The 13,475-nt window shown below is 47.7% G+C and overlaps 1 protein-coding gene across 7 annotated transcripts in view; it reads left to right on the forward strand.

The window, feature by feature from the left end:
• tecpr2 (tectonin beta-propeller repeat containing 2) overlaps window positions 1–13,475 on the forward strand; it is a 49,502-nt gene that overhangs the window by 31,958 nt on the left and 4,069 nt on the right. For all 7 annotated transcript variants that reach the window (XM_079693335.1, XM_079693340.1, XM_079693337.1 and 4 more), the window contains 4 exons: window positions 8,288–8,429; window positions 11,432–11,657; window positions 11,739–11,828; window positions 11,923–12,020. In XM_079693335.1, the coding sequence (XP_079549461.1) occupies window positions 8,288–8,429; window positions 11,432–11,657; window positions 11,739–11,828; window positions 11,923–12,020 (556 nt within the window). The remainder of the gene's footprint in view (window positions 1–8,287; window positions 8,430–11,431; window positions 11,658–11,738; window positions 11,829–11,922; window positions 12,021–13,475) is intronic.

A 13,475-nucleotide genomic window follows, 5' to 3' on the forward strand; every position in this document is an offset into this window, starting at 1 on the left:
TCAACTGGCTTTAGATCAGCCAGCCCTTTATTAGTATATAAGTGCTTTGTTAGTAATTCTATCTCTGGAAGTGGAGTCCAAAGAGATGAGTTTTCAGTCTGAAGAAGATGTGTTAAGCTTTCTGCTGTCCTGATTTCAATGGGGAGCTCATTCCACCATTTTGGAGCCAGGATAGCAAACCCACGTGTTTCTGCTGATGGGAACTTGGGTCCCCCTCGCAGTGCGGGGGCAGCGAGCTGTTTGGCTGATGCAGAGCGGAGTGCACGTGCTTGGGTGTACGGTTTAACCATGTCCTGGATGTAGGAAGGGCCAGATCCATTCACAGCATGGTAAGCAAGTACCAGTGTCTTGAAGTGGATTCTAGCAGTTACTGGAAGCCAGTGAAGGGAGCGGAGGAGCGGCGTGGTGTGGGAACATTTAGGAAGGGTGAAGACCAGACGAGCCGCTGCATTCTGGATGAGCTGCAGAGGTCGGATGGCACATGCAGGTAGACCAGCCAGGAGGGAGTTGCAGTAGTCTAGGCCTGAGATGACGAGAGCCTGGACCACACCCAGATTCCTTGCAGTCTGAGTCGGGGAAACAACAGAGAGGCCGATGTTGATTGTTAGGTCAAGAGTGGGACAATCTTTTCCCGGAAGGAAAAGCAGTTCAGTGTTGTCAAGGTTGAGCTTGAGGTGGTGAGCAGACATCCACTGAGAGATGTCAGCTAGACAAGCAGAGATGCGTGCGACGACCTGGGTCTCTGAGCGGGGAGAGGACAGAATGAGTTGGGTGTCGTCAGCATAGCAGTGGTATGAAAAACCATGCGGGCTAATGACTGATCCGAGCGAGTTCGTGTACAAGGAGAAGAGGAGGGGACCAAGAACAGAGCCCTGAGGGACCACTGTAGTTAATTGACAAGGGTCGGACTCGGACCCTCTCAAAGTTACCCTGTAGGTGCGGTCTTTGAGGTATGAGGTGAGGAGGGAAAGTGCAGAGCCTGAAACTCCAAGTTCTTGGAGAGTGTGAAGGAGGATCTGATGGTTCACCGTGTCGAATGCAGCAGACAGGTCCAGAAGGATGATGACAGAGGAGAGGGAGGCTGCTTTAGCCGTGTGCAGTTCATCAGAGACAGCAAGGAGAGCAGTTTCTGTGGAGTGACCTACCTTGAAACCAGACTGGTGCGGATCCAGAAGGTTGTTCTGATGGAGATAACAGGAGAGTTGTTTAAAGACAGTTCAAGTGTTTTAGACAGGAACGGGAGGAGAGAGACAGGCCTGTAGTTTCTAACATCAGACGGGTTGAGAGTGGGTTTCTTTAGGAGAGGGTTTACTCTTCTTTCCTTGAGACTGAGAAGGGAGGGTCTGGTGACCCAGAGGAGAAGGAGGTCAGTGTGTGGGTGAAGGGGGGGTCTGGTGACCCAGCGGTGAGTAAAGGTGAGTCAGAAAAAGAAGAGCGAATATCATCAACCTTCTTTTCAAAGTGGTTAACAAAGTCGCTTGACAGAAGGGAGGAGGGGGAAGGGGCTTTGGGGGGGGTCCAAGAGGGAGGAGGGGGAAGGGGCTTTGGGGGGGGGGGGTGGCCAAGAGGGTGGAGAAGATGGAAAATAGTTTGTTGGGGTTGGAATAGGAAGATTGGATCTTATCTTGAAAGAAAGTGCTTCTTGCCTGAGAGATGGAAGCAGAGAGAGAGGAGAGGAGAGCCTGATAGGTTAGGAGGTCGTCATGGTGATTGGATTTCCACCGTTTACGCTCTGCTGCCCGAAGGATGGTTCTATTCGCACGCAGTGCGTCATTTAGCCAGGGAGCTGGAGGGGACTGACGAGCCTGCAGAGATGTGAGAGGACAGAGAGAGTCCAGAGAGGATGAGAGAGGAGGGAGGAGAGAGAGAGTCCAGAGAGGATGAGAGAGTAGAGAGGAGAGAGAGAGTCCAGAGAGGATGAGAGAGGAGGGAGGAGGGAGGAGAGAGAGGAGAGTTTCTGCAGTTTGGAGGCAGGAATTGGAACGAGTCAAAGGAAGGGAGGGCTGAGAGCACCGATGAGGCAAAGGTAGAGGGGGAGAGGGAACGAAGGTTACGGCGGACAGGTGCAGAATTAGAAAAGATTAGTTTGTTATGTTTGGAAAGGGGTAGAGAGAATGAAATGAAGAAGTGATCGGAGGTGTGGAGCAGGTTTACAGAGAGGTTAGAAGTAGAGCAGTTCCTTGAGGATATGAGATCAAGGACATTGCCAGTGTTATGAGTTGGTGGGGATGGAGACAGCGTTATGAGTTGGTGGGGATGGAGACAGTGTTATGAGTTGGTGGGGATGGAGACAGTGTTATGAGTTGGTGGGGATGGAGACAGTGTTATGAGTTGGTGGGGATGGAGACAGCGTTATGAGTTGGTGGGGATGGAGACAGTGTTATGAGTTGGTGGGGATGGAGACAGCGTTATGAGTTGGTGGGGATGGAGACAGCGTTATGAGTTGGTGGGGATGGAGACAGCGTTATGAGTTGGTGGGGATGGAGACAGCGTTATGAGTTGGTGGGGATGGAGACAGTGAGAGAGCAAAGGTGGTTCACAGAGATGTTCAGATGTCTTCCCTGTCTGGAGGGTGAAGTCTCAGAGAAGTACAGCGGGAGGGCCAGTTTCAGGGATGTGTGAGAGGAGATGATCTAACTCCTCCAAGAAGTCCCCCAAGGCGCCTGGTGGACGGTAGAGAACAACAATGGTTCATTGTATAGGATGGGTTACTGTGACGGCATGGAGTTCAAAGGTGGAAGGAGTGAAGTTAGGTAGCTTGAAGAGGGAAAAGCTCCAGTTGGGAGAGAGCAGGAGACCAGAGCCCCCTCCTCTGCCAGAGGGTCTGGGTGTATGGGAGAAGGAATATGCTGTGGAGAGAGCTGCTGGGGTGGATGTGTTGGATGGAGTGATCCAGGTCTCAGTGAGAGCAAGGAAATCCAGAGACTGCAGGGAAGCCAGAGATGAAGTCAGCCTTAGGAACAGCTGACTGGCAGTTCCACAGGCCCCCTGAAACTAGATGCTGGATCTCAGTGGAGCATGTGGGATAGACCAGAGCAGGCCGGTGAGATCGATTAGGAGAAACACGGGGCCAGTGATAGTTACGAGAAGACACATGAACAGGAATTGAGAAAATACACATGATTATAGCATGAGGGGCTAAAAAACTAAAGAAAAGTCAACACCAGCGATACTTAGCTCAATCAAAGCAGGATTTGCCTCCTCTTTGCCTCCCTCGTGACTCCAACAGGACTCCAATGTCTTTGTCAGTCTTCGTCTGGCTGACGCTGAAGCTGACGCTCCAGGAAAGAGCTAACTAAGATGGACACCTGATTGCTGAGTTCTCACTTGGCCCCCTCCTCTTCATCATTTACATCCTGCCCCTCGGTCAGATACTCCGCCACTTCAACCTGGACTTCCACTGCTATGCTGATGACACTCAGATCTACCTCAGCACCAAACCCCTCCATAACCCCCCCCTTACCCACATTGATTCCTGTCTGACAGCTATTAAGACTTGGATGCAACATAACCTCCTCAAACTGAACAGCAACAAAACAGAGCTCCTCCTAATCGGCTCCAAATCCACCCTCAGCAAGGTCACTAACATAACACTCACCATCGATGGCACCATTGTTTCCCCCCTCCAATGAGGCACGCAACCTTGGCGTGATCTTTGACCCCACCCTCTCCCTCGAACCTCACATCCGCCAAACAGTCAAAACCTCATTTTTCACCTCCGCAATATTGCAAAAATCCTACCCTCTCTCACCCGCCCCGCAGCCGAACGACTAATCCATGCCTTCCTTTCCTCCCGCCTCGACTACTGCAACTCACTTCTTTAGGGCATCAGCACTACATCCCTCAACAGACTCCAACGGGTTCAAAATGCAGCTGCACGTCTCCTCACTCACACCAAATCATGGCATCACATCAGCCCAGTCCTCAAAGAGCTCCACTGGCTTCCTGTCTCCCATCGCATCAACTACAAAGTTCTGGTCCTCACCTACAAAGCACTCCACCATCTGGCCCCCCCTTATCTCACAAACCTTCTCACTCCTTATCAACCCCCACGGTCCCTCAGATCCACCGCAGCCGGACTCCTATCCACCCCCACATCCACACTCTGCAGCTTTGGGGACAGAGCCTTCTCAGTGGCAGCTCCTAGGCTCTGGAACTCCCTCCCCCAAGATCTCCGTGACTCTGAGTCCCTCACAGTCTTTCAGTCCTGCCTCAAAACACATCTTTTCAACTCTGTCTACCCATAAGCCCCCCCCCCCTCTCAATCAACTTCCTCTTGACTGCCTTTTTATTTTAATTTTTTAATTTTACTATATATTATTATTATTATTATTATTATTATTATAGTACTCCTCACTGAAACACAAAGTCCTCCTGTCCTTCTGGATGAAGCACTTGGGGGTCATTCAGCTGATCCGTCGTCCCTCCAGTTTATCATTGGAACTCAATCTTGAAAATGACTCGGTTAATAATTTCGCAACGATGTCATCACTATCACTGAAGTGAGCCATCATGAACAAACTTATGCTAATCATAAATCTATCGATTACATTTATGATTCGAAAATAATAAAAGTAGGGTAGACATGTGGATATTATCCGGCTGAACAAAACGTGCATTAATCAAACAGGTTTGTTCCTCTGACCTTATTTCCAGCTATTCTCCAAAACCCTCTGGAGAGATCTCACTGCTTTCTGTGGAGGGAACCAGCAGCTTACTTCAGGGTTTAAGGACGCGTCACTGCACCTCTCTATGGCCCCGTCTCAGGTCGGTTAAATGGATTCCTTGCGTCCCTCAGTTGCGTCGTTTCCCTGTGTTTATTCCCTCCCACCAGGGAAGCATGGAAGGACGCAAGGAAACCACGAGAAGCAGGAAATGAGTTTTAAGAGCAATGGGACGTCCTTTCCTCCGGAGCGTCACGTGAAGCGACGTCCGTTTGTGATGACGCCGCACAGCTGTTCGTCTGACAGCAGCTCTGTCCCCGTTGTTTACACACACACCCCCGCCTCTGTTAGTACACATTTACTGACACAAACATTTGTATCATCTGTTGTAGACCCCAATACATTAAATTAAATAAGAACTCATTCTCAAAAAAGATAAACGCCAATCTTAAAATGTATAAACGAACAATAGTTTGATTAATATTGATTGAGTGCACAATGTAAATAAAATAATTGAGAGAAGAAAAAGAGATATCTCTCAAAACCCAGTTAGATTAACATTCACTGGATTGCACTCTTTGTCTGTTTGTGTGGATATGTATCACACTAACATTTTAATAGCACTTAATGACTGACTGAATGGAAATGACAGTAAATGAAAATATAAAACGAAAAAAGCGATCATGAAAATGTTTCCAAAAAATGAATAAAATGATTTTTGCCCACTTTGTTGTTCAGATATATCACATGTTTGTAACTCAATGAAACATGAATTGAAACAAAACAGTTTAAACTGAGGAGTGACTCTCGTGAGGTTCATTTATGTTCTTCACTCCGCTGGGGTACTGCTCTCATGTCAAGAACAAGAAGCATGAGATCAGTGCATGCACTGCATCGTCCAATCAGTGAGCGATACACAGTAAGGGGGCGGGGCGAGTATCTGAGGATTTCATCGGAGGATGGATCGGTGGTTCCTCGATTATCGCTCCTCCATTATCGCTCCTCGCTCCTCAATCCTCGGTCCTCCAGCAGAAATAAGAGCCATGGGACGGTACTCAAGATGGCGCAGAGAAATCAACTTCCGGTGAGACCGAGACCGAGGAGCGAGGAAATGAAAATAGTCGACCTGAGACAGGGCCTATAACACACATGCATAAACTTCACAGCAGGCGGAACTTGTCATAAAGTCCGCGAAAATAGAGCCCGCCCATTTAGAGGGAAGATATGATTGGTCAATTGTACTGTCATGTGACATTACTCTCTCGTTCAGTTACTGTAGCTGGCCCTCTGTGAATCTACAACTCACAGAGAGGGCTCAAGGAGCTTCTTTCATTTAACCCTTCACATTCCAACAGAAACTGAACAGGCAGATTCAAAGGATTTATTTTTTTGGAAAAGTTATCTCAGATGTTATCTCAGAGAGGGCCTAGAGGGCCCGACGGCTCGCCACTGCTGTAATACTACCACTACTACTGTAATACCACTACTGAAATACCACTACTGTAATACTACTACTGTACTACTACTACTGTAATACTACTACTGTAATACTACTACTGTAATACTACTACTGTAATACCACTACTGTAATACTACTACTGTAATACTACTACTACTACTGTAACACCACTACTGTAATACCACTACTGTAATACTACTACTACTGTAATACTACTACTGTAATACCACTACTGTAACACTACTACTACTGTAATACCACTACTGTAATACTACTACTACTGTAACACTACTACTGTAATACCACTACTGTAATACTACTACTGTAATACTACTACTGTAACACTACTACTGTAATACCACTACTGTAATACTACTACTGTAATACTACTACTGTAATACCACTACTGTAACACTACTACTACTGTAATACCACTACTGTAATACTACTACTACTGTAATACTACTACTGTAATACCACTACTGTAACACTACTACTACTGTAATACCACTACTGTAATACTACTACTACTGTAACACTACTACTGTAATACCACTACTGTAATACTACTACTGTAATACTACTACTGTAACACTACTACTGTAATACCACTACTGTAATACTACTACTGTAATACCACTACTGTAATACTACTACTGTAACACTACTACTGTAATACCACTACTGTAATACTACTACTGTAATACCACTACTGTAATACTACTACTGTAATACTACTACTACTGTAATACCACTACTGTAATACCACTACTGTAATACTACTACTGTAACACTACTACTGTAATACCACTACTGTAATACCACTACTGTAATACTACTACTGTAATACTACTACTGTAACACTACTACTGTAATACCACTACTGTAACACTACTACTGTAATACCACTACTGTAATACTACTACTGTAACACTACTACTGTAATACCACTACTGTAATACTACTACTGTAACACTACTACTGTAATACCACTACTGTAATACTACTACTGTAATACTACTACTACTGTAATACTACTACTACTGTAATACTACTACTGTAATACTACTACTACTACTACTACTGTAATACCACTACTGTAATACTACTACTGTAATACTACTACTACTACTACTACTGTAATACTACTACTGTAACACTACTACTGTAATACTACTACTGTAATACCACTACTGTAATACTACTACTACTGTAATACTACTACTACTACTACTACTGTAATACTACTACTGTAATACCACTACTGTAACACTACTACTGTAATACTACTACTGTAACACTACTACTGTAATACTACTACTGTAATACCACTACTGTAATACTACTACTGTAATACTACTACTACTACTACTACTGTAATACTACTACTACTGTAATACCACTACTGTAATACTACTACTGTAACACTACTACTGTAACACTACTACTGTAATACTACTACTACTGTAATACTACTACTGTAACACTACTACTGTAATACTACTACTGTAATACTACTACTGTAATACCACTACTACTGTAATACTACTACTGTAATACTACTACTACTGTAATACTACTACTGTAATACCACTACTGTAACACTACTACTGTAATACTACTACTGTAACACTACTACTGTAACACTACTACTACTGTAATACTACTACTGTAATACCACTACTACTGTAATACTACTACTGTAATACTACTACTACTGTAATACTACTACTGTAATACTACTACTGTAATACTACTACTGTAATACTACTACTACTACTACTACTGTAATACTACTACTACTGTAATACTACTACTGTAATACCACTACTGTAATACTACTACTGTAATACTACTACTGTAATACTACTACTACTACTACTACTGTAATACTACTACTGTAATACTACTACTGTAATACTACTACTGTAATACTACTACTGTAATACTACTACTACTACTACTACTGTAATACTACTACTACTGTAATACCACTACTGTAATACCACTACTGTAACACTACTACTGTAATACTACTACTGTAACACTACTACTGTAACACTACTACTACTGTAATACTACTACTGTAATACTACTACTACTACTACTGTAATACTTACTTACGTCTTCCTGTCTGTCTCCCTCCCTGTCTCCCTGTCTGTAGTGAGGCTCAGGGACTGGACCTGATGTGTGTGTCTCTGGCTGAGGGGGGGACAGCCTGGGCTCTGGACGCCAGCGGCAGCCTCTGGTTCAGAACTGGGATCTGTCCATCCAGACCTCAGGGGGAGGACGACCACTGGTGGCAGGTAGAGTCTGTCTGTCTGTCTGTCTGTCCCACTCTCTGCCTGTCTGTCTGTCTGTCCCACTCTCTGCCTGTCTGTCTGTCTGTCTGTCCCACTCTCTGTCTGTCTGTCTGCCTGTCTGTCTGTCTGTCCCACTCTACCTGTCTGTCTTTCACACTCTCTGTCTGTCTATCTTTCTGTCTGTCCCACTCTCTGTCTGTCTGTCTTTCTGTCTGTCCCACTCTCTGTCTGTCTGTCTGTCTGTCTGTCTGTCTGTCTGTCCCACTCTCTGCCTGTCTGTCTGTCCCACTCTCTGCCTGTCTGTCTGTCTGTCCCACTCTCTGCCTGTCTCACTCTCTGCCTGTCTGTCTGTCCCACTCGCTGCCTGTCTGTCTGTCTGTCTGTCTGTCTGTCTGTCCCACTCTCTGCCTGTCTGTCTGTCTGTCCCACTCTCTGCCTGTCTCACTCTCTGCCTGCCTGTCTGTCCCACTCGCTGCCTTTCTGTCCCACTCAATGCCTGTCTCACTCTCTGCCTGTCTGTCTGTCTGTCTGTCTGTCTGTCTGTCTGTCCCACTCTCTGTCTGTCTGTCTGTCTGTCCCACTCTCTGCCTGTCTGTCTGTCTGTCCCACTCTCTGCCTGTCTCACTCTCTGCCTGCCTGTCTGTCCCACTCTCTGCCTGTCTGTCTGTTCCACTCTCTGCCTGTCTGTCTGTCCCACTCTCTGCCTGTCTCACTCTCTGCCTGTCTGTCTGTTCCACTCTCTGCCTGTCTGTCTGTCCCACTCTCTGCCTGTCCCACTCTCTGCCTGTCTGTCTGTCCCACTCTCTGCCTGTCTCACTTTCTGCCTGTCTGTCTGTCCCACTCTCTGCCTGTCTCACTCTCTGCCTGTCTGTCTGTCCCACTCTCTGCCTTTCCCACTCTCTGCCTGTCTGCCTGTCCCACTCTCTGCCTGTCTCACTCTCTGCCTGTCTCACTGTCTGCCTGTCTGTCTGTCTCACTCTCTGCCTGTCCTACTCTCTGCCTGTCTCACTCGCTGCCTGTCTCACTCTCTGCCTGTCTCACTCTCTGTCTGTCCTATTCTCTGCCTGTCCTACTCTCTGCCTGTCTCACTCTCTGCCTGTCTCACTCTCTGTCTGTCTCACTCTCTGCCTGTCCTACTCTCTGTCTGTCTCACTCTCTGTCTGTCCCACCCTCTGCCTGTCTGTCCCACTCACTGCCTGTCTCACTCTCTGCCTGTCTGTCTGTCCCACTCTCTGCCTCTCTCACTCTCTGCCTGTCTGTCTGTCCCACTCTCTGCCTGTCTCACTCTCTGCCTGTCTGTCTGTCCCACTCTCTGCCTCTCTCACTCTCTGCCTGTCTGTCTGTCCCACTCTCTGCCTGTCTCACTCTCTGCCTGTCTGCCTGTCCCACTCTCTGCCTGTCTCACTGTCTAACTGTCACTGTCTGCCTGTCTGTCTGTCTCACTCTCTGCCTGTCCTACTCTCTGCCTGTCTCACTCTCTGCCTGTCCTACTCTCTGCCTGTCTCACTCTCTGCCTGTCTCACTCTCTGTCTGTCTCACTCTCTGCCTGTCCTACTCTCTGCCTGTCTCACTCTCTGCCTGTCTCACTCTCTGTCTGTCTCACTCTCTGCCTGTCCTACTCTCTGCCTGTCTCATTCTCTGCCTGTTTGTCTGTCCCACTCTCTGCCTGTCTCACTCTCTGCCTGTCTGTCTGTCCCATTCTCTGCCTGTCTCACTCTCTGCCTGTCTGTCTGTCTCATTCTCTGCCTGTCTGTCTGTCCCACTCTCTGCCTGTCTCACTCTCTGCCTTTCCGTCTGTCCCACTCTCTGCCTGTCTCACTCTCTGCCTGTCTGTCTGTCCCACTATCTGCCTGTCTCACTCTCTGCCTGTCTGTCTGTCCCACTCTCTGCCTGTCTCACTCTCTGCCTCTCTCACATTCTGTCTCTGTCACTGTCTGTCTGTCCCACTATCTGCCTGTCTGTCTGTCCCACTATCTGCCTGTCTCACTCTCTGCCTTTCTGTCCGTCCCACTATCTTCCTGTCTCACTTTCTGCCTGTCTATCTGTCCCACTATCTGCCTGTCTCACTCTCTGCCTGTCCCACTCTCTGCCTGTCTCACTCTCTGCCTCTCTCACATTCTGTCTCTGTCACTGTCTGTCTGTCCCACTATCTGCCTGTCTGTCTGTCCCACTATCTGCCTGTCTCACTCTCTGCCTTTCTGTCCGTCCCACTATCTTCCTGTCTCACTTTCTGCCTGTCTATCTGTCCCACTATCTGCCTGTCTCACTCTCTGCCTGTCCCACTCTCTGCCTGTCCCACTCTCTGCCTTTCTGCGTGTCTCACTCTCTGCCTGTCCCACTCTCTGCCTGTCTCACTCTCTGCCTGTCTGTCGGTCCCACTCTCTGCCTGTCCCACTCTCTGCCTGTCTATCTGTCCCACTATCTGCCTGTCTCACTCTCTCTCTGTCTGTCTGTCTGTCTGTCCCACTCTCTGCCTGTCTGTCTGTCCCACTCTCTGCCTGTCCCACTCTCTGCCTGTCCCACTCTCTGCCTGTCCCACTCTCTGCCTTTCTGCGTGTCTCACTCTCTGCCTGTCTGTCTGTCTCATTCTCTGCCTGTCTGCCTGTCTCACTCTCTGCCTGTTTGTCTGTCCCACTCTCTGCCTGTCTCACTCTCTGCCTGTCTGTCTGTCCCACTCTCTGCCTGTCTCACTCTCTGCCTGTCTGTCTGTCTCATTCTCTGCCTGTTTGTCTGTCCCACTCTCTGCCTGTCTCACTCTCTGCCTGTCTCACTCTCTGCCTGTTTGTCTGTCCCACTCTCTGCCTGTCTGCCTGTCTCATTCTCTGCCTGTTTGTCTGTCCCACTCTCTGCCTGTCCCACTCTGTGCCTGTCTATCTGTCCCACTATCTGCCTGTCTCACTCTCTGTCTGTCTGTCTGTCTGTCTGTCCCACTCTCTGTCTGTCTGTCTGTCTCAATCTCTGCCTGTCTGCCTTCCTACCTGTCTCACGCCCTGTCTTTCTCTCAGATCAGTATCTCGGACTACGTGGTCTTCGATCAGGGAAGCCTGATCCAGACTCTGCTGGCAGCGACCCAGAGTGTTGCCACGGTAACGCGGGCCCCCGTGGAGCGCGTGGTGGCCTTCCTGTCGCAGCACTCCCAGTGCCAGCCCAGTCTGGTGAGCGCCAACCAGAGGGGGGTCTGGGTCGCCTCGGGGAGGAACCAGCTGCACCTGGCCCGCGGCAGCCTGGTCGGTCAGTACCATGAACCAGCATAACATAGATAGAACATCTTCAGGTTCCTGGTTCTCAGTCCCTCTGCTTCATCTCTTTTAGGAACCTTCTGGCAGAACGTGGTTCCAAGAGGAACCGTGTCCAGCACCAGGTGGACCTTCCTCACGTCTTCAGCTGTGCCTCACAGAGAAGGTAACACAACAACTAGTCCTGAACATGTCTTTTCCTGAGAACCACCTCCTGTGTCTGCGTGTAACCCTGATCAGCTGATCCTGGTCTGTCTCAGGTTCCCTCCTGTGGTTGGCTCAGAGCAGGAAGGACCTGTTCTGTGTTTGGGATCAGGACGGAGAACTTCGCCCCTCCTCGGTCCCTCTTCCACCTGAAGTAAGAACACCTGTCTGCCTGTCTCTGAGTCTGACTCCACTGATGTTCTGCTGATGTTCTCCTGATGTTCTACTGATGTTCTGCTGATGTTCTGCTGATTTTCTCCTGATGTTCTCCTGATGTTCTGCTGTTGTTCTACTGATGTTCTGCTGATGTTCTGCTGTTGTTCTACTGATGTTCTGCTGATGTTCTACTGATGTTCTCCTGTTGTTCTGCTGATGTTCTGCTGATGTTCTCCTGATGTTCTGCTGATGTTCTGCTGATGTTCTCCTGATGTTCTGCTGATGTTCTGCTGATGTTCTCCTGATGTTCTCCTGTTGTTCTGCTGATTTTCCACTGATGTTCTGCTGATGTTCTCCTGTTGTTCTACTGATGTTCTGCTGATGTTCTCCTGTTGTTCTACTGATGTTCTGCTGATGTTCTCCTGTTGTTCTACTGATGTTCTGCTGATGTTCTCCTGTTGTTCTACTGATGTTCTGCTGATGTTCTCCTGATGTTCTCCTGTTGTTCTGCTGATTTTCCACTGATGTTCTGCTGATGTTCTCCTGTTGTTCTGCTGATGTTCTGCTGATGTTCTCCTGTTGTTCTACTGTTGTTCTGCTGATGTTCTGCTGATGTTCTCCTGATGTTCTGCTGATGTTCTCCTGATGTTCTCCTGATGTTCTGCTGATGTTCTCCTGATGTTCGGCTGATGTTCTCCTGATGTTCTACTGATGTTCTGCTGATGTTCTCCTGATGTTCTGCTGATGTTCTGCTGATGTTCTGCTGATGTTCTGCTGATGTTCTGCTGATTTTCTCCTGATGTTCTGCTGATGTTCTCCTGATGTTCTGCTGATGTTCTCCTGATGTTCGGCTGATGTTCTCCTGATGTTCTACTGATGTTCTGCTGATGTTCTGCTGATGTTCTCCTGATGTTCGGCTGATGTTCTCCTGATGTTCTACTGATGTTCTGCGGATGTTCTCCTGATGTTCTGCTGATGTTCTGCTGATTTTCTCCTGATGTTCTGCTGATGTTCTCCTGATGTTCTGCGGATGTTCTGCTGATTTTCTCCTGATGTTCTGCTGATGTTCTCCTGATGTTCTACTGATGTTCTGCTGATGTTCTCCTGATGTTCTCCTGATGTTCTGCTGATGTTCTCCTGATGTTCCCCTGATGTTCTGCTGATGTTCTCCTGATGTTCTACTGATGTTCTGCTGATGTTCTCCTGATGTTCTGCTGATGTTCTCCTGATGTTCTGCTGATGTTCTCCTGATGTTCTCCTGATGTTCTGCTGATGTTCTGCTGATTTTCTCCTGATGTTCTCCTGATGTTCTGCTGATGTTCTGCTGATGTTCTCCTGATGTTCTCCTGATGTTCTGCTGATGTTCTACTGATGTTCTGCTGATGTTCTACTGATGTTCTGCTGATGTTCTCCTGATGTTCTCCTGATGTTCTGCTGATGTTCTCCTGATGTT

This window comes from Notothenia rossii (genome assembly GCF_949606895.1).
Source record: "Notothenia rossii genome assembly, chromosome: 7".
Classification (NCBI taxonomy): domain Eukaryota; kingdom Metazoa; phylum Chordata; class Actinopteri; order Perciformes; family Nototheniidae; genus Notothenia; species Notothenia rossii.